This window comes from Peromyscus maniculatus, chromosome 2 (genome assembly GCF_049852395.1).
Source record: "Peromyscus maniculatus bairdii isolate BWxNUB_F1_BW_parent chromosome 2, HU_Pman_BW_mat_3.1, whole genome shotgun sequence".
In the NCBI taxonomy this organism is placed as follows: domain Eukaryota; kingdom Metazoa; phylum Chordata; class Mammalia; order Rodentia; family Cricetidae; genus Peromyscus; species Peromyscus maniculatus.
In genome coordinates, this window is record NC_134853.1 from 60,215,738 (window position 1) to 60,235,402 (window position 19,665).

General features: G+C 38.0%; 1 protein-coding gene across 2 annotated transcripts in view; it reads right to left on the bottom strand.

Annotated features, from left to right (window-relative positions):
• Positions 1-373: 373 nt before the first annotated feature.
• Znf292 (zinc finger protein 292) overlaps positions 374-19,665 on the bottom strand; it is an 80,641-nt gene continuing 61,349 nt past the window's right edge. For both annotated transcript variants that reach the window (XM_006975317.4, XM_076564040.1), the window contains exons 6-8: positions 17,474-17,610; positions 14,961-15,102; positions 374-9,338 (exon numbers count right to left, since the gene is read on the bottom strand). In XM_006975317.4, coding sequence (XP_006975379.2) covers positions 2,217-9,338; positions 14,961-15,102; positions 17,474-17,610 — 7,401 coding nt within the window. In that variant the 3' untranslated portion in view covers positions 374-2,216. The remainder of the gene's footprint in view (positions 9,339-14,960; positions 15,103-17,473; positions 17,611-19,665) is intronic.

The window sequence follows — 19,665 nt, forward strand, 5'->3', positions numbered from 1 at the left end:
GTAATACAGCAGAATAACTGAAGAAATGTCTAGTGGCCAATATTCTAATAAGGAAAGACAATGCACACTCTGTTGGTCTTCTCTTCCATATTGTCCGTACCCTTTCTTGTTTCTGCAGACAGGCCCTTGTTCTGTAGCACTGGCTGGCCTGGGTTGTGAGGCAATTCTGAGTACTAGAATTGGGTGTGGGGACCACAGTGCCTGGCTGTGCACTGCAGTTTTCACTTTACAGGGGCGAACTTACAATGACTCACAACAAAACTCTCTGCTACTGCGTTCTCTCAGACAGTTTTGCTAAGTATCCATCTTTAAGAGGTGGGAGCGCTCCTAAGAAAACTGTATGGAAACATCCCATGAACAACACATAATTCAGTTGTTTAAAAAATATAAATAACCCATGAAAACCACCTTTATTTTAACATTAATAAATAACAGTGGGCTTATCAAATGGTAAGGATTTTAATGTGTCAAGTTTTATGCATACTGCAAAGAAACCTTAAGGTGAAACCAACTACTCAACACAACTCACTAGGTCCCCCAAATAAAACTGTAATGTTTTAATAATAAAACTTTAAAGTTTCCAAAAGAGATTAAGTTCATTCCTTCACCATGCTTATTTATTTATTCAGAGTCCCAGCAATTTCAGTTAAGTGATTCATTTCCCCTGCAAGTCTGATGCTGTACAGAGGATACACACATCCATGTGACCACAACACCACAGCTCAGGCTAACACTGTGAATGCAACTGCTTCATAATATGTCAAACAAAAGAAAACAAAACAATAATGCTATGATGGCAAACAAAGACAAAAGTAAGTATTCAGAGGATGCCTTGTTTCCAGTACTGGCTTCATCTGTGCTTTCCACGAGGTGGTCAGTGCTCCAGAAATAACTCCTACCTTGAAGCATAGGTCTGGTGAATAAAGCTAAGCTAGAATTAGATACTGAATGATCAAATAATCAATCATGACTAATACTGTTCTTGAAGACTAATCTAATGAAAACAGTATCATTAGATAATGTGAAAAATACAGACAAATCTGCATAACCTAATGCCTATAAATAGTAAAATCAAAACATGACTTCCTTATAGAAAGTGTTTCATCTATGTAACTATAAATGTTAAGGATTCTTGCATTTTATAAACACAAGATGGGCTCACTTTGATGATACCAATTTTAAAATTTATAAAATGTCTAAAAAATTCTTTCCACAAAAGTTTATACAGTTTAAAGCTATACACCATCCATAAATCTCAGAAAATGGGAAGAAAAAAATCTTTAGAAGATCACATACGAAAGGAGGACTGAAATGTGATTTTATTTAAGGCAACACTGGGCTACTTCACAAACCACCACCTTGGGTATTTACACGGCTCCACTACTAGTCCCTATCACACTGACAAAGGATATTTTAAAAGACCAATGTTGAAAATCTTCAATGTAGCAAAGTCTTTATTCACATTTCCATTACATTTCATGGACTCATAGTAACTATATCCAATTAGAAGCAATGGAAAAAGGAAAAAAAATCTGTAGCTCTATGAAACTACGGAGGAGTCTGCTCTAATTCACATGAATGCCATCCAAGAATGGAGGATGGCAAACTCACAAAGCAGAACGCTGTAATGTGCCTACCGTGCCAACCACCTTGACAGCATCTTGCAAATTCTTTTATGTTAAAAAAAAATTAACTACGGCAGTTTCTAGTTTTAGTTCAAAAAGTTCTTAATTTAAAACAATAAAAGTTTAAAAACTTGATCACTTCGTTAAAATTAAAATTGCAAATATAAATGTATCATTTACTTATTTAGACTTACAGACTGCTGGTGGCAGCAAATGATTTACAATAATAAATATATACAAAAAACTATCTACAAATAAAGAGTACTGCTATACATGAGTGGTGATCTGCTGAAAAGATACCAGTCATACAGATAATTCAGTATAGTTCATGGAAAGGACAACTAGGTGACAGAAATTTGAGGCTTAACTCAATTATTTACAATAACTGAAGTATTGATTTTGCTCAAGTCCCATAGGGATAAAATAAAGTTCTACATGACAAATGTCATGGCTTTTTTTTTTTCCTCATTTTTTAAAGCTAGGTTAATTCATGTCAACAAATTAAAAAGCTCACAATTACAGCATGCTTGATGGCTTTCTATTTAAAATAAAACTACAAATGATATGCATTTATAGTACATGAGTTACCTGTCAGTACTGCCCTCTGCCTGTGGCTTTACCTATACTGACTTCTTTCAAAACAGTCCTATCTGGATCATTTGACAGTACTTCAAGTTTATTTAGGCTGACAGTAGGTTTCATTTCCTGAAGCTGTTTTAGGACAAGCTCAGTGCAATCTTTAAGAGTCTTGTCTAAAACAATTTTTACATTCTCACTGCACGGAAGCTTGGAGGGATTGGCAAACTGTACAAAGATTTCACTTTCTTTACAAGAACACGTGTGATTCCCACCAGTCACAGTGGTCTTATCAACATTTCTTCTTGAACTTGAATGGGATCCTCTCTTAGTTCCACCGTTTGAATGGTCTCTGTCAGTATTTTTCTTCTGCTTCACTGCAGACTCTTCCAGAAACTTAAGAAACGACACTTCAAATCCCATTGGTTTGAAGGAGCTCCAGTCAAAGGACGCAGGATGCTCCTCCGTGGTCTGAACTGCCACAGCAGTCTCTTCGTCCTTACGTGAGGTCTTGACCTCCAAGGATAATTCGGGCTCAGTTTTTTCAACCTTTCTTTTCTTATTCTGCACAGTGCTTTTTTCCTTATAAACTCTCTTCAAATTACCTGTCTTTTGTTTTTCTGGTAGGCTGGAATCATTTTCCTGAAAATCATTATTTACCTTTAAAGCAGTATTAACTTGAGTTTCTACATTTGTGCTATCTTCATTTATTAATTTTGTAATAAATAATTCTGTTAGCTCATCCATTTCATCTTTTTCACCTTTTATACCTTCTTCCTGTGGGACGGTAGCTGTTTTTGTATTATCATTTTTCTCTAACACAAACGTGTCAGAATCTTTTATATCATCTTTACCATCCTCTTGCTGAGAAGTCTCCTTTCCTTGTGGGTTGCCATACCGCTTGAAGACAATAAGAATATTGCGGTGTTGTGATGTAAATGCTTTGGACAATTTATGACACTTATAATGTCTAATTATATTGCTTTCACTTGTAACAACAGAAGTACACCCCTTTATCATACATGGATACTGCGTCACAAATTTGCTTGTACACTCTGACAAGGCGTCGTTCCTAGCCTTTATGGAATATACATGCTTTCCACGTTTTAGAGAATAAGGCTTATTTTCTTCAATCTGCACAACTTTTGCACTATTGCTTTCGAAATTACATTTTTTCTTTCGCTTGGTTTTAGGTATTTTTATTCCTTCTTTTCCAGATCTGCTGTGTTTTGTTGCCCGATGTTTAGACTTTGATTTTTCTTGGTTTGCCTTACTTGATATATTTTCCTGGCCAGTTAATTTTCTTGGCCGAATCAGATGAGCCTTATGTTTGTCATTATGCTTATTAAAAATGTGTCGGAGGAGATTAGACCGAGTTGCATATATCCGGTCACAGCCTTCACAGTCACACTTGTATATGCCATCTTCTTCTGTTTTACTTGTCCTTGTTCCAATTCCATGGTCTACCTCAAGATGAACAACATAGCTCAGATATGTTGTAAAAGAAGATTTACACTCCAACTGGTCACAAGGAAATTTGCCAACATCCACAGCAGCAGTCATGGTTTCAATTTCCTCAGGGGTCATTTCATGAAGTTTCATGTAGTGCTGTATTAGGCCAGTAATTGCTTGGAAAATCCTAGAACAGTCACTCACCTGACACCGAAATTCTTTCATTGATTGTTTAGTTTCAGCTTCTTCGCTTTCTCTGCCAACCTCACTTTCCTCTTCAACCTCTGCAGAAAACGTAGGAAGATTTGATTTATGTACAGCCTGGTAATGAAGAATCAAGTTTTGCTGTATTGTAAATGCAGCAAAACATCCCTGGTGAACACAGCAGTAAGGCCTATATGGACTGTATCTTGCTGGAAATTCAACAGACTGGGAGACTGGATTCTTTTCTCTTTTTTCTTCCTTTTCTTTTCTATGTCTCTTAATTTTCCTTCCTTTGGTTTTCATGTTTGTAAGATTTGTATTATATTGTTCAACAGTGATTGGGACAGGTTGTGAAGAACTTTCTGGTTGCTCAGGACTTTTTTTTTCTGTAAGTTGTTTTTCTGGGATTACTGCTACACTGCCAAGGGCATCATCTGTCACTGCTGGTAACTCCACGGCAGGCTGTAAGTCTGTTTTCATTTCTTCTGCTACGAGTGTCTGTTTCTTCACTTGAGTAATTTGTGGAGCTGACAAATTTTCACTCTGAGATTTTCTTCCATATGGTCTTTTTATTTTTAACTTTACCATTTCTTCTGTTGTAAAATGATGCACCAACTGACAGTGTGCCCGGAGATTAGAATTTCTTGTAAATGTTTTGGTACATGTAGGTACCACACATTTAAATGGAGCAAATTTTAACTGATTCTTCTTAATCTCAAGAATCATCTCTTGAGTATACTGGTGGATTTTACTGTAGTGTTTGAACAGGGCATCCTTTGTCATGGCACTGTAGTTACAGCCTTGGTTCTGACACACAAAGGGCTTATTAACTCTGTCGTTAAGCTGGATATGTATTGTTTCAGAAACTGGCTGGACTGCAGTATTTGGAGCTGATTTAGTAGGAGTAGGGGGCAGTGTTACTGGTGTGTTTATTAGCATACACTGGGAAGCTGGAGTGGAGAGGTCAGTTTCTAATTTTAAGTTTTGCAAACCTTCTAAAATGTCCTGTATTTGATCCTCCTCATGTAATGCTTCAGACTGAAGAATGTTATTTTTTGTTGGCATTACAGTTAGGAAAGAGGAACACTGAGGAGAATCAGGTAACTTACTATCTTGGATAGAGTTTACTGAAGGAAGCTGCATGCTGTAATTTATCTGAGCATTCTGTGGTGTCTCACCAGTACCCTGAGATCCACTTTTTACCTCAAGTATTTGAGAATTCATAGCAGTTTTAATAATTTCAAGAGTCTTCTCAAAGTTCTGTATAACATTGTCTTCAGAAACCTGCAAATCAGAAGTCACTGGTGTGCATGAACTCAAAGCCATCATTCGGGAATCACCATTTTCAGTTTTTAAGGATAAAGGGGCTAACACTGGGTGTGGTTCAACATTGGCTTTAAAGTTCTCTTTTACATCAGTTATAAACAAATGATTGTCAATGTTATTTAATTTCTGTGTGAGATTTTCCACCAAAACCTGAGGTTCACAATTTGGAATTACATCTGAACGAACGTTGCTATCAGGGACCTTAAGGTTCTTGGCTGTAAGCTCCATTGTCAAGTCAGTTGGTACCACATTTTGGGAAGCATTGGGTATCATTACTGGAGGAGCAACTTTTTTTCTTCTCTTAGACGCACTATTTCCTTTTTTATTCAAAGCACTAGATCTTGTATTTTGAGGACCACTTATAACAGAAACATGTGTGCTATTACCAGTAAAATTTTGCGACGGCTCAGTAGAGTTAGTGAATGAACTGGAGCACAGACCATTTTCAATAGTCTTGAGCAGTAAATCATTTGGTGTAAAGATGGGCAAATTGTTACATTCCTTGATGGTGGAAGTTTTGGAATTTGGTGTCTTATTCTGGTTTGTTGGTGAGGTGTTCGGGTGGCAGACAGTCTGTAATAAGGGTGTCTCAGTTGGACCTGGCAGCCCTGTTGTGTTTACTTGTACTCCGTCGGAGACACTGCCTACAGGAACAACCTGAGAAAGGATTTCGGCACTCTCAAAGGTGCTAGGAATGCCAGCAGTTTCTAAAGCCTGCTTAATAATTTCACTGCCTTCCTGACTAACACTGTTATTAAAGTTATTCACATCACACCTAGGAAATGCACTTGGTAAAAATGATGAGCGATTTTCCACAGAAAGAAGCTGTAGGAATGATGGATCTTTAAAACATGCTTCTGGACTAAAGGTAGACTGGTGTGGCTGTTGCATATTCACTGCACTCGTGGAAAGAATCATGTTGGCCAGAAGGGAAGGCTGCCTGTTGCTCTGTAAAAGTTCCTGTGCAATTTCCGCTCCATCCAGTGGTTTGCAGTAAGACCGTTTAGACAGGTGTCCACCCAGGGACCTGGGGTTCGTGAAAGCCCTGTAACACCTGCTACAGATAAATTTCCCATCTCTGATAATCGCAGGCCATTTAGCCCTTTTGTTGTGCTTGGGTTTTCTTTCCTTCCCATTTGGGCCTCGACCACGGTCTTTTTTCACTTTTTTAGCTGCCGACTGTTGGGCACTGGTGCTACTGAAGTCATCTGCAATGCTGACTTGTGAAGGAAAAACCCCATTTTCACCACTGCCTCCTTTAAGAAAGGAGGAGGAACTCAGATTTCCTTCCATCTGTGAGGGATAATGATTTGTACTGTTCTCCAGCTGGGAAAATACTGAATTATTCTCACTGTTTGCTGGTGAAGGGAAGAGAGCGCTATTTTCTGTGGGTAAAGGAAGGAAAGGATCTGAGCCGCTGTCAATATTCAAAGGCAAAGCTGTTTTGGTTAGATCTTCCATTTGTGAGGGCAAGGCAGTATTAGACAAGTTTTCCATCTGTGAACATAATAGACCATCTTGTCCATGCTTATCCTGAGAAGGTATGTTTGGACTTAGGACACTTTCCACTGAGGGTAACAATGGAGTTGATACACTTGCTAAATGAGCTGGAAAAATGGAAGGCGAGACATGCTGCAACTGGGCTGAACAAGCAGGATTCCCACTGGCTTTGGTCTGTGGTGTAAAAAAAGCATGATTAGAGCTGCTCACTTGGGATGGCAAAAAATAAACACACTTTCCATGATTTGGTGTATTTAAGTTGTTAGGTTTCTGACCTTTTTTAGTTTTGCGCTGCATTTTAAAAGCAGCGTATTGGTCAGGGTGTGCTGTTTTCATGTGTTTTCCAATACTCTGTGAGGAGTTATATGTTCGAGTACACCCCTCGACCTGGCAGCTGAATTTCTGAACTGGAGCTTTTGGAGGTACCGATGGAGCTCCCAGTGAACTGCTCAGGCTGAGCTGCGATGGAACAAATGCAATACTTTCTAGTGTCTTAAGAGGTAAATCATAAAGGCTGGATGATGTCTTAACATCACCTCCACATTCAAACTTGGGAGTTTGTGAGCTGTCTTGAAGTCCCGCCTGACTTTGTATAGAGAAGGTCATCAGAGTGTTCACCTGCCTTTCTAAGTTTTGTGGGTTAAGGTCACCCATCTTCATCGATTCGGAATTTGCTAAAGAATTCTGAGCCATCTGGGCTTCATTTAGGTGCTCATGCTGCTTCTGCTCTTGGAGACGTGGATGACACAACCCAACAGCAGCACCGTCACTGGGTTTATGCAACTCTGTCACCAGTGGCTCACCAGTGCCTTCCATGGTTAGGTTTTCTTGCTTGCCAAAGTCATCCTCAGTCCCATGGTTGAGAGACACCTTGATGGACACAGCTACTTCATTGGTCTGAAGAACAGTAGTATTATCAGGGTTTCCCAGACCATTTGACAATGGTATGTTAGCTTGCCTGAGTTCAGAGGCCGAGAGCTGGCCTTGTTGAGTCACAGCTGGTTCTGCTTGGCTTTTATCCCAATCATCACTTCTATCTGCTCCTAAGCTCTTTTCAATGCTTCTTTCTGAAGAAAGCATTGTTCTTTCTTCCCCAGTACTCCCTTCTGTGTTCTGATTCACATCATTCCCAGATAAATTAAGCTGGTCTTCAGGAGGCAGCTCTTTTTCAGGAGCACTGTGATCATCCACATGCTTTTCCATCTCACTCTGAGAACGGTAAACTTTACCACAACCTGTGAACTTACAAGTATAGGTATTATAATGTTGTGCTTCATGATCATACAGTAAATAAGCTTGGGAAAAAATTCTGCCGCATTTTGGAAATAAGCACTTTGCTCTAAAGACTTGATGCTCCTTTCGGTGGGCTAACAGCTCCGCATAACTGTTGAAACCAGCCTTACACTTCATCTGTATACATATATACGGCTTGCTGCCACAGTGCATCTGTAAATGATCGTTGAGGTGAGTGACACTCACAAAATGCCGTCGACAGTACTGGCAAATGACCTTTTTGCTTTGCATTTCAAGAAAGCGTTTGGCATCTTCATTATCCTTATGACCTTTTACATGAGCAATTAAATTTTTAAAGTACTTAAAGCCCTTTTTACAAAAAGTTACAGGGCAATTAAATTCATTAACAGGTACTGGTTTCTGGACAGGGATCACCTCTGGCTCATAAGATTTATCTTTGTCATCGTTCTCGTCATCGGAACCATCATTGTCATTAAACACTATGAAATCTGTGGAATAGAGACTGTTCTTTTTTATGGGACGTTGTTCCTGTTTACCCACAGCATTAGTATTGGTCTTCTGACTTTCATGGGTGGCTGGGATTTTCGGAGGCCTTCCCAGTCTTCTTAATGGTTTCATAGCTGCTAGTCTCTCTTTACTAGACTGTTTAACATGCAGTGTGACATGAGGGACAAAAGTTTCTTTAGAATTAAAATTCTTTGCGCATATGGGACAGCTGTAAATCCCATCTTTATAATGTTTTTGAGCATGCCGAACTATTCTGTGTCCAAGGAATTCTTTGTCACATAGCACACAATACTGCATGTAGGCTTGCCAATTCCTAAACCTAGCAGATATAAACCCCCTATCTTTTAATTGTTTTATCTCCTTCTTTTTTTGTTTTTCATCACCAATATCCATCAGCAGGCCAGAATTAGTGCCAAGTCCACCAGAAAGACCATTCACAGAGGCTTCTCTGCTTCCGTCTTGGTAATCCACTTTTTCATACACTTCACAGTCATTCAGTTCATCAATTGAAGACACAATAGATGCCTCTTCTCCCATCAGTGCAAGACACTGCCGTTTCAAGGTTTTCCAATCCCAAAATTCTGGATCAAAGGGCCACTGAGTTTTCAAAACAAGTAAGAGCTCACAACGTAGAGAATTGGGTATGGGGAGATTCTCTTCATCATATTTCTGATCTGGCTGGTTATATAACATTTCCACAGCATAATATGCATCTACTGTAGGCTCAATAAGAAATTCACTCAGTTGACAAGCACGTTTCACTTCCAGATCATCGGGCAACAAACATGAAATGGTCTTGCAAACTGATATTTTCACTTCAGTGTTTTCTGTAGATTCCAAGCGTAGAGCTTTTACACATAATTCTATGCAAGTAGCAAGTCCAGCCCCTTCAGTCTGTGAAATAAATAAAAAACAGGAAAGGTTAATTGACACTATCCAGTGCAGATTTTTTTTTTTTAAATAATTGGGCTTTCAAAAGAGACGTGTGTTGCTTTCAAATCTTAAAATAACAATATTGGAAAAGACACACCTTCTAAATCAACTTGGTGTGGACATGGGTTTACAAGTAACCTGAAAATCATCACAAACACAAGTAGCAAAACTAAGCAAAGACCTGTATCAAAGAACAACAAAAACAGCAACAACAAAAACCTAGATCATCTGATACAGGCAAACATGGAAGTTATTTCACCTTTCTTACTTCTCAGATCCTTTTTCTAGAGCAGAGGTCAAGGGGCTGGAGAGAGAGAGAATTCTAGAGAAGGCTTGTGATATTTAGAAAACTCACAAAATGAAGGGGAAGGGAATGAATTTAAGGAAGGATCCAGACGTCAGTGAACGTATGGATAAAGGAAACTTATCTTGAGGAAAATAACTTTTCTAATGTGTCAACTCTTTCTCCAAAGAGCAGCAAAAGCTGATTCAAGACCACAAAGTACAACTACAGGTATTCTAGAGACGAATCCTAAAGAGACTGCAGATAGCTGCCAACTGCTGAGCAAGGACTTGTTCCAGCACGATAACCACAAATGGTTTGCTTTGACTTTTTAAATTATTTTAATTTTTTGAGACAGGGTTTCTCTGTGTAGCCTTGGCTGTCCTGGAACTCACACCATAGACCAGGCTGGCCTCAAACTCACAGATATCAACCTGCCCCTTCCTCCGAGTGCAGGGATTAAATGCATGCACCACCATCCAGCGGTTTTCTTTGATTTTTTGAGACAGAAGCATGCTTTGTAGCCCAGGCTGGGCCAACTTCATGATCATTCTGGATCAGACTTACAAGAGATGAGATTGCATTTGTGCACCATGACACCTAGCAAAGCAAATGGCTTGTTTTAAAAATATTTGTATGTTGTAATTACATGTAAAACATAACAAATGATCACACACACACACACACACAAAGAATCTTATCAAACATCTTATTCTTTAGAGTTTTCACTGTGTATACTGGAAAATTAAGCAATAGGCAACACTTAAATCATAAACTAATTACATAGCAGGTACATTTTTAAATAGTTTGAATTCACACCCATTTTCCATAATACAGTGAAATTACATGAGAGACTAATTCTTAAAAAATCACTTAAATCTGATTTATTAAGTGAGTAAAAGCACACTACCAACACAAATGTTTATGACATGAGAGTATTCTACCATCTATGTTACATAACTATGAAGGACCACTGGGCACATAAAGATGACAGTCATCATGGAGAGAGAGGCTCTAGTCCAAGTTTTCCCAACAGGAGGCCTAGCAGCATGGCCTCCTTACAAGGAAGGAAGGAAGGAGTAAGGATGAAGGTGGACAGTCACTTTTACCCCATTCCTTAGACTCAATTGAACCGAGAAATGAACCCCAGAGTGGTTAAGTTGATCAGGGTAGTCAGCAGTGAGGTAAGATTGGTACCCAGCTAACCTGACTTTTAGTTTCAAGTGCCCTTCTGCTCTGCCATGCTGTTGACCAAGTGAGATGTCTAGTAGTAACACAAGCTGATGATTAAAACTACACAGTAACATCCTAGGAAACCTACTGCTCTGTTTCAGTTGATTTTTAACTGTGGCATCATAGTATATAACATAAAAGAGTTAGTAGGGCTGAAGTAGAGAGGAAAAGCAGGAAAGTAGAAAGATAAAACAAATCATTTCTGGACAAAATAAATATAAAATTTATTTAAGGCGTACTGATCAAATACAGGCAATAAAAGGTACTTTTAAAGGAGGATGGAGTAGTAGGTTTATTTTTTATTTCACCTTTCAAAAGAATTTGTACATAATTAAAATAACCATTATCATGCTGAATTTTTAGATTCTATGCAATGATAATATCTTTAGAAGATGTCTTCTGTATATATTTAAATAGAAATGAGCTGAATTCCTATCCAAGTCACCAAAAGAAAATCAGCAACACAAGGCTAGTACACTCGTGACAAGATTCTCATCTCTTTGATAAATGTGTGGACTCAAATGTGCTTTCAGCCTCTTCACCTGCATATAACTTGTGCTCTACCTATGGTGTTTTAAATTTTTCAATTTCTCTGTTCCTGCATTTCAAAATGTTCTGACTCGTTTAAAATCTGGTCATTTAAATAGTATCACTGTTTCAGAGTGTGGTAGTTTGAATGGAATTGGCCCTCATAAGCTCAATGGGAGTGGCACTATTAGGAGGTGTGGCTTTGCTGGAGAAAATGTGTGACCGTGGAGGTGGGCTTTAAAGTCTCATATATGCAGTGTCTCAGACCACTTCCTGTTGCTTTAAGATGTAGGATTCTCAGCCCTTCTCTAGCACCATGTCTGCCTGCATGCTGCCATGTTTCCTACAATGACGATAATGAACTAAATCTCTGAAACTGTAAGCCACACAATTAAATGTTTTCCTTTGTAAGAGTTGCCATGGTCATGGTGTCTCTTCACAGCAATAGAACCTCAAACTAAGACAAACAGTGTCATTCATGCTTTATTATTTTGTGTATTTTTGTTTTTTATAGATTTATTCACACATTATTCATACTAGACAAATCAATTCTGTCATTCTTTCTGATAGTGTTTAAATACATACATACGTATGTGTACACACACACACACACACACACACACACACACACACACACACACACACACACACTATTACACTCCGGGTGTTTTGGTTGTCAGAAGAGGACATCAGTGCCCCTAAGCCTAGATTTACAGATAGTTGTAAGCTGCCAGTTGGGTGCTGGGAATCATATCAAAGATCAGCTGGTGCTTATAACCACTGAGTCATCTCTCTGCCCCTGTTAATTTTACTATTTTTATAAATTGTGTGTCTGTGTACATGAGTTGCAGGTGCCAGTAGAAACTAGAGGCACTGCATTGCTGGAAGTAGAGTTAGGTGATTGTGAGCTGCCTTAGATGGGTGCTGGGAACTCAACTCAGGTCATCCACAAGAACAGTACGTGCTTTTAATCTCAGAGCTGTTCCTCCAGCCCCAATCCTACTATGATGAAATTATTTCAGATTTTTTTCATTCATGCCTTTATATGCAATTCATAGTTTTTATGCTTGCTTGTTTAATTCTATCCTTCTGCCTGCTAACGTGTTCTCACAAAAGGCAGTCACATAATTTGTAAGTCTTGGTGATGAACTCACCCTAACCAGAGCTTTTTATAAGAATCTTGTACTGACATGTCCCTTCAAAGCAGTTCTGTATCTATGGCACAGTTCAGGTTTCTCACCTCTTAAACATTACTTGGCATGGGGATTTCTAAACTATATAGCACCAAATATGTGTTAAATAGACTTATGGTTATAATTTCTTAGGGAAAGACTCACCTCTTTTGACCCAGAATCCAGCTGAGCATTATCTGAAGCTCTCTATCATCCATCAGTGTTATATTTTTCTAGTCTGTTTCTCAATGAAATAATGGCACTTCACAGGTTCCAGAGTTGTGGTGGGCGCAGGAGGGAAGAATTCAGATCTAACTCCCTAATCTGAGAGGGCTCAACACTTCATCTGATCTCCATAGAGCTATCTCTGGTCTCTAGATGGATATGCAAATCTGAATTACGTGGTTATTTCAAGTAGCATTATACCATATACCAATCAGTTCAAGCGTTTGTTTGTTTTCTTCAGCTCTCACCCACTCCTCCCTCTCCTTCTCCCTGACACAGGATCTCACATATCAGACCTAAGCTGGTACTGAACTATGGAGCCATGGATAAGTTTGAACTGGGACTATATGTGTGTACTCCCACTTCTGGTCTATGTGGTGCTGGGGATCAAACCCAGGGCTCACTGAATGCTAGGGCAAACACTCTTCTGACTCATCTATAGCCTAGCCCCAGTTCAAGCTTTTTGCTACATTTAGTAGGTATAGTTTTTATGCTGAATTCTAGGAGGGGAGGGATATTTTCCTAATGTTTGTGTAAACTCAATGATGAGTAGTTTTATTTTATCAAGCATTGGTGGCTGTTTTATGGTAGAAGGTTGTTTTTAGATCTACTGTCAGCAGCAGAATAATTTCCTATCCTTTTCACACTTTCTAAACTTCCATACACCCAAACTACCAAAGAAGTAGAACACTAAAGAACATGGCAAATAACACACAGATGGGAGGAGGTCTTCTGTTGTCAATGACCTTTTTGTGTGGGGAGCTGTGCAGCCTGGTCTTGGATCAGCACCTGTCCAACGGGTTTCCTCGGGGCAAGACACTTGTGGAAATGACTCTCACTTGGCAAGGACCATGGGACAGCATAGGAATTGGCAAAATTGGTGCAGCTTGCAGGCTCTTTTCTCTCTCCTTTTATTGGTAATTCTTTGGGCAGTTTTTAGTTTTGTCAGTCACATATGTAATAGCTGTAATTTCCCCAGGAAATTCTGTTTTTTTCTCAAATATTTTCTCCTAAGTTTCATCAGGGGACTTATGTTTCTCTAATCTCCTATCTGGAATTACTAGGTACAACTCCTAATTCTGGGAACTTTTCTGACTCAACAGGGGCAGTTAGGTATATACAAGAAAACAACACTTGGAACATTAACCCTGTCTCACAGTTCTGGAGAGGAGAGTAAGGCATGCAAACACAGAATAGGGAAAAAGCCTCAGGTACAGACATAGTGCCAACTGTTCAGAGTAAGTTCTCTGGACACCAAGCATATAGAGTCAATGACAGGATCTAGTATGAGCCGATGGGGGGAAATGCAATGTAAAATATGAGATGGATAGATTCATCTTTGCCATACACAGGAGCTTATATTGGTGGAAGAAGTATGATATAGTAAGATGGGAAAGAGTGCCTTATCAAAGTCTGCTTTTTACAGAGAGATTGAGACATGGGACCCTCTTACAGAGAGGGGAACTGTATAAAAGCCTATTTTGCAGACATGAAAGAATTGTCTGGGTTTGAATATTGTTGTCCTTAAAGCATTGTGCCCATGTCTATTACTTTTTAACTTTGCAACCGCAAGTAACAGCCAGATGACATAAGGGCTGTGAGAGCAGGGTGTGTCTGTCTCTGTATTTAGTTCAGCCTGCAAAATGCTGAACTCTGTGTCTAGAATAAGGTTATGCAGTGGGTGGGAAGGTGTATTTGGGGAAGCATAAAGGGGAACAATGGGGGCTTTCATAATGATCACGATGTATTCTTTAAAATATGATGTATTTCTTAGAAGTCAAAAATACGAGACAATAAGAAAGATGTTCATGTAACCGTGGTAAGAAAAACTCTAAGTATAAACAAAGACAGCTCGAGCTATCTGGGGTCCACTTGAGTGCAATCCACTTGGTGGTCAGAATTTTTCCTTGCACCAACGCCCCTTCCCCGCCTCAGGACCTGAGCCCTAGCAGAGGCTGGACCCAAGCACTTAAGTTTTCTCTGAATCAAATAGTTCAAAGGACTAATAAGAAAAATCAAGGCCCAATGCAGTTAAAAGAAAAAAAAAAATCACTAAAGGAAGTGTTAAAATAACAAAAGCTGAGATCTTACTAAAGATGACTTATATCTTTAAATAAGGGAAGATACCGTGATTATTCTTACCTCTGAATTAATAACTTTAATCAGGAAGAAAATGTGATATACAGTCTTCGTTAATAAAGAAAGTTGACGACACCTCTCAAGGTACACTTGTATTGATGGTTCTACCCTTTGTTGTAGTTTACTCCAAAATAGAGTGAGTTCCCTTTAAAAAAAAGAAAAGTTTGAAGGATAAGCAGAAGGAGTAATACAATAACCATGGAATAACCATGGAGTATGCTAGTCCAGTCATTACATGTGAAATTAAAACTGACTTTAGATTTTAATTCTATGGGTAGAACTATGCCTAAATACAAGATAAGTCTACACCCTGAATTTCTGAAAACCAAATAAAAATCAAATAGGGTTTCTTACTTTGTTGATAGTATTTTTCAATCTCAGAGTAGAATTCTTTTAGTAAAAAAACACCTAACACTTAAAAAAGTTATACAATGAGAACCTTTGAGTCACATTTGGACTTTTAACTATGTAATATAAAAATACAAAGTGTATGCATAATACCTAACAAGGCATAAGGACTAAAACATACTCATCTAGGATTAGAGGTGACCCTCAGTGAAGTGATAGAAACTTACACTGTAACCCTATAAAGCACGTATCTTCTAAATTAAAATCTATCCATAAGATTTGTTATTATTAAAATTTAAGCTTATCTAAATGTAGTAACGTTTTCACAGGAAATAAAATGATAAATGTGCTCTCTGTATCAATTTCTCTTCCACCCTTCATTTACTTTGCCCTGTATCAACATTTTCAGCAACTGTTGTCCTAAATACTAGCTTTTGCTATTGTTTTCTTCAGTATCCAGCTCCTTAAAATTCTGTCCTCTTCACTGATCACATAACTGCTCACTTGCTGGATTTTAACATCTATTGAGGACCTCAAGATCTGCCTGTAAAATTTGGCCACATTCACCTTTCTAGTTCTTTCTAAGCCTCATTTATTTTGATTCTTCTAAGGCCTGAACCTTGGTAGAGTCATGAATCCAGTAACAGTATTTCAACAGTAGCCACATACAGTTTGACTGGATCCATCCATTAATCATCTTAGTGAGGTGCACCACTGCAGCCTTTTCAATGACAAGTTACTTCAAACCAGCCATTCCAGGATGCATCCTATCTCTACGCAATGGGGGACTGTGGATGAAAATGGTGTCTGCCATTATTCCCATTCACCATCTTTCTATTGAATACATCTTTACCACTGACCCAAAGTCCTCCCCCCACCCCCAATTTTTTACTATACTTGAAATTGGTAACTATGTTTCTTTTACATTTCTATCACTTCATGCCATATACATAAGGAAGCCCGTACAGCTTCCTAGATGGATTACTCACTGGCTTTCTAATGCTTGTCTAAGCTCTGCAATTCTTCTTCCTGCTATGTTATGTTGTCCTCTCTATGCATTTTCTAAATAACTGCCAACTGTGCATTTGAAACAATTTTTTAAACAAAGTTTTTCATGTTGCCCTTCAGATCTGTGTATCATATAAAATTCAATTTGATGTCTTTTTAAACAAATGTCACAATGATTCACTACTTATCACTGACTTTCGAATTATCTTATGCCCCCAAAAATCTGCTTATCCTTGATAAACACACTGTAGTCATCCATGACTTTTAGAGCAATCTCCTCTGTATTAAAGATTTAACTTTATTCACAACAAGAATCAACTGCCTAGAAAAGCCTAGTAGCTATGAACTTGCATGTATTTGATTACGAAGCCATTTATTTAGCTGCCTATTGTCTATTCATCCACAGGCCATGTAAGTGCCTAGCAAATACTCTTAAATGCCAGAAGGCTATTAGCCAAGTTTTCTTTAAAGACCAATAATGCTATTGAGTATAAACAATAGTGAGTCTCAGAGAACACTAATCTAAATCTGGAATCAAGTTTTTTAAGTTAACAGGAGCTAATGTAAGTAAGCTGCAGCCTCCCAAAGAGATATTGTAACAAGTTTTGGGAATGTGTCAGATCAGAAAGCATGCACCAAAGGAGAACACCAAGATAGAAAAGAGGAATGACCTCCCCAGCTATGAAGTAAACTACATTTCCATATTTTAGTGCTAAGTGACTCAAGATAGATAATATGCAGATGAAAAAAATATATAATAGAATCTCAGGTTGGTAAAAGTAAGCTGAAAATGAATTTAGTAGTTTCTGATAAAGTAAACCTTTTTAATTGTGTTGTCCTTAACACAAAGAGTTTCTGAAACTAAAGTATGAACTATTTGATAATCAGTTTGCACAGACTGTAATACCTGAAAATACACTTTTTGTCTGGGTAAGAGAAAAAGGTCTTTAAAAGCTTCTAGATTATATGAATTTTTAAAACCTACTTTGTATTCTTTTAATTGTTTTTGTTTCTTTTTTAGACAGGGTCTCACTATGTGGCCTTGGCTGGCCTGGAACTCAGAGATCAGGTTGCCTCTGCCCTCAAGAGTGATGGGATTCAAGGCGTGCACCACCCCACCTGACCTTTGCTTTTGTAGTTAAAAAGGACAAGCGACTCACCAAGCGCAGTACATGTCTCCTTGCTGGAGCTGCCGTGAAAGAAAAGCAGTACATAAAACAAGGGCGCTCTTCTCATCACCCTCAGACTCTAAATTACAGATCATTTCTAGTGCATCTTTGCAATCAACTTCCGAAATCTACAGACAAAGGAAACAGAAACAGGCCATGAAATGACTTTAGGATATCTATCTATCTATCTATCTATCTATCTATCTATCTATCTATCTATCTATCTATCTATCTATCTATCTATCTAAAGAGAGAGAGCGAGAAAGAAAGGAACATAGTTAATTTTTTATTTGATAACACCAATTTTCATCAGTAAAATGTTATTAACTTTTATACTATCAAATTATAATTGAGATAAAGACTTGGCTAGTTTTTTAAAAAAATACCCTTTCTTTTTAACTAATAAAAGTTAATACAGTATTCTGAAAGAATATTAAGAAACACAGGATACCAACTATGTTCCGGAAAGTATGACTATTCAGTAAATAACTAGTGTTAATCACAAACATCCTTTATCCATTAAATTAGATCCACTCATGACCCAGAAAAGAAAACCCCTTCCCTTTTACTACCCCCCTCTGACTCACTGATTTGAACCACTCTTAGAACCAGAAGACAGGCGGAGAAGATAGAGAACGTATTGGCTATTGATTAACAAACTAAATGTCTACTCATCTTAAGGGAAGAAATAATGCAGAACATTGGATATATCTATATCACTTTAAAAATAAGCTCACAGATCTACTATTCTGCTTTTCATATAAACTTATTCCATTTCAAAGCTTTTCTAGAAATTCATATACTCTAAAGGCAACCTGAATCATTTAACCTATAGCTTACTTAAAAAATATACCATCTTAGTTTTTATATATTTATATACATGACATATATATACATATATAAAAAACAGAATTAACCAATGACGTCTACAATTTGCTACAACAAACATATCTATCATCTCTGTTTCACAGGACAGAAAGATTTAATTCCTTGTAGTATAAATGAGATGGAAAAAGACCTGAAGTCTAATGAAGATCATTAGCATCCTCATACCACAGAGCTGTGTTTCTCTCTCCTGTTGATAATCTCTCTCACACGTCATCAAATACAAAGTAAGCAAAAGGTAATGTGTAATGTGCTGTGTTTAAATGGAGGACAATAATGTGTGACTTTAAGGCTGATCAATGATCAGGATGAAGGCTGTGTGACAATCCATTTGAGAGGTTTCATTATATGAAATTGGGCACAGAAACACAAATAAGAGGCTGAACATAGTGGGGCTTGCTGATAGGTCCCAGGAGGCAGAGGGCAGGAAGATCAGAAGTTCTAGGCCAGGCCGGGTTACAAATCAAAAATAGAACAAACATAATTTCCATTCTTGTGATTTAGTAACAGTTTATTTTTTAAAGACCTTAAAGAAGGTTTTATTTTTGTTCTGTGTATGTATGAGTGCCTGCATGTACTTACGTGTACCATATGTGTGCCTGGTGTCAGAGGAGACCAGAAGAGGGATAAGCCAATTCCTTGGAACTGGAGTTATAGATGGTTGTAAACTATGCTATGGGCTGGGAACCAAACCCAGGTCCTTTATAAAAGCACTAAGTGCTCTTAATCACTGAGCAATCTTTTAAGGAAGTATGGGATTAGTAGCTGGGTTTGACTAAAGCCTAAACTGTTCATGGTCAGCCATGGAATCCCCTAGGGATGATGAGTCAGGACTGTGAGTCTGTGGACCACCTCTGGGTACCCCAGCACACTGAGTGCTCATGTACTACTCCTGTATCAGACACACTGTAACAAATCTTTATCTGTAAGTGACCCTATTTACACAGTCCAAGAAAAAAAGGGACTAAAAGATATATATATATATATATATATATATATATATATATATAATCAATATTTTAAAATATCTACAATAAGTTAAACACAATGTCTGACATTTCATATATACTAATTATAATTTTAGCACTAGACAGGAAGAGTAACATTTTATAGATAAGAAGTGATGTCATTTGTGAAGTAGACCCACAAATCAAAACAAACTGTCTGACTGCCATCAAAGACCTCCCCTCTTGTCATTTTATCTCATTATCTTTTACAAGAGCTTTGGGAATTTTAAATGAGCATTTTAATATGCATTCATGATGACAAATATCAGTTAGATAAACTGCAAGGTTTTT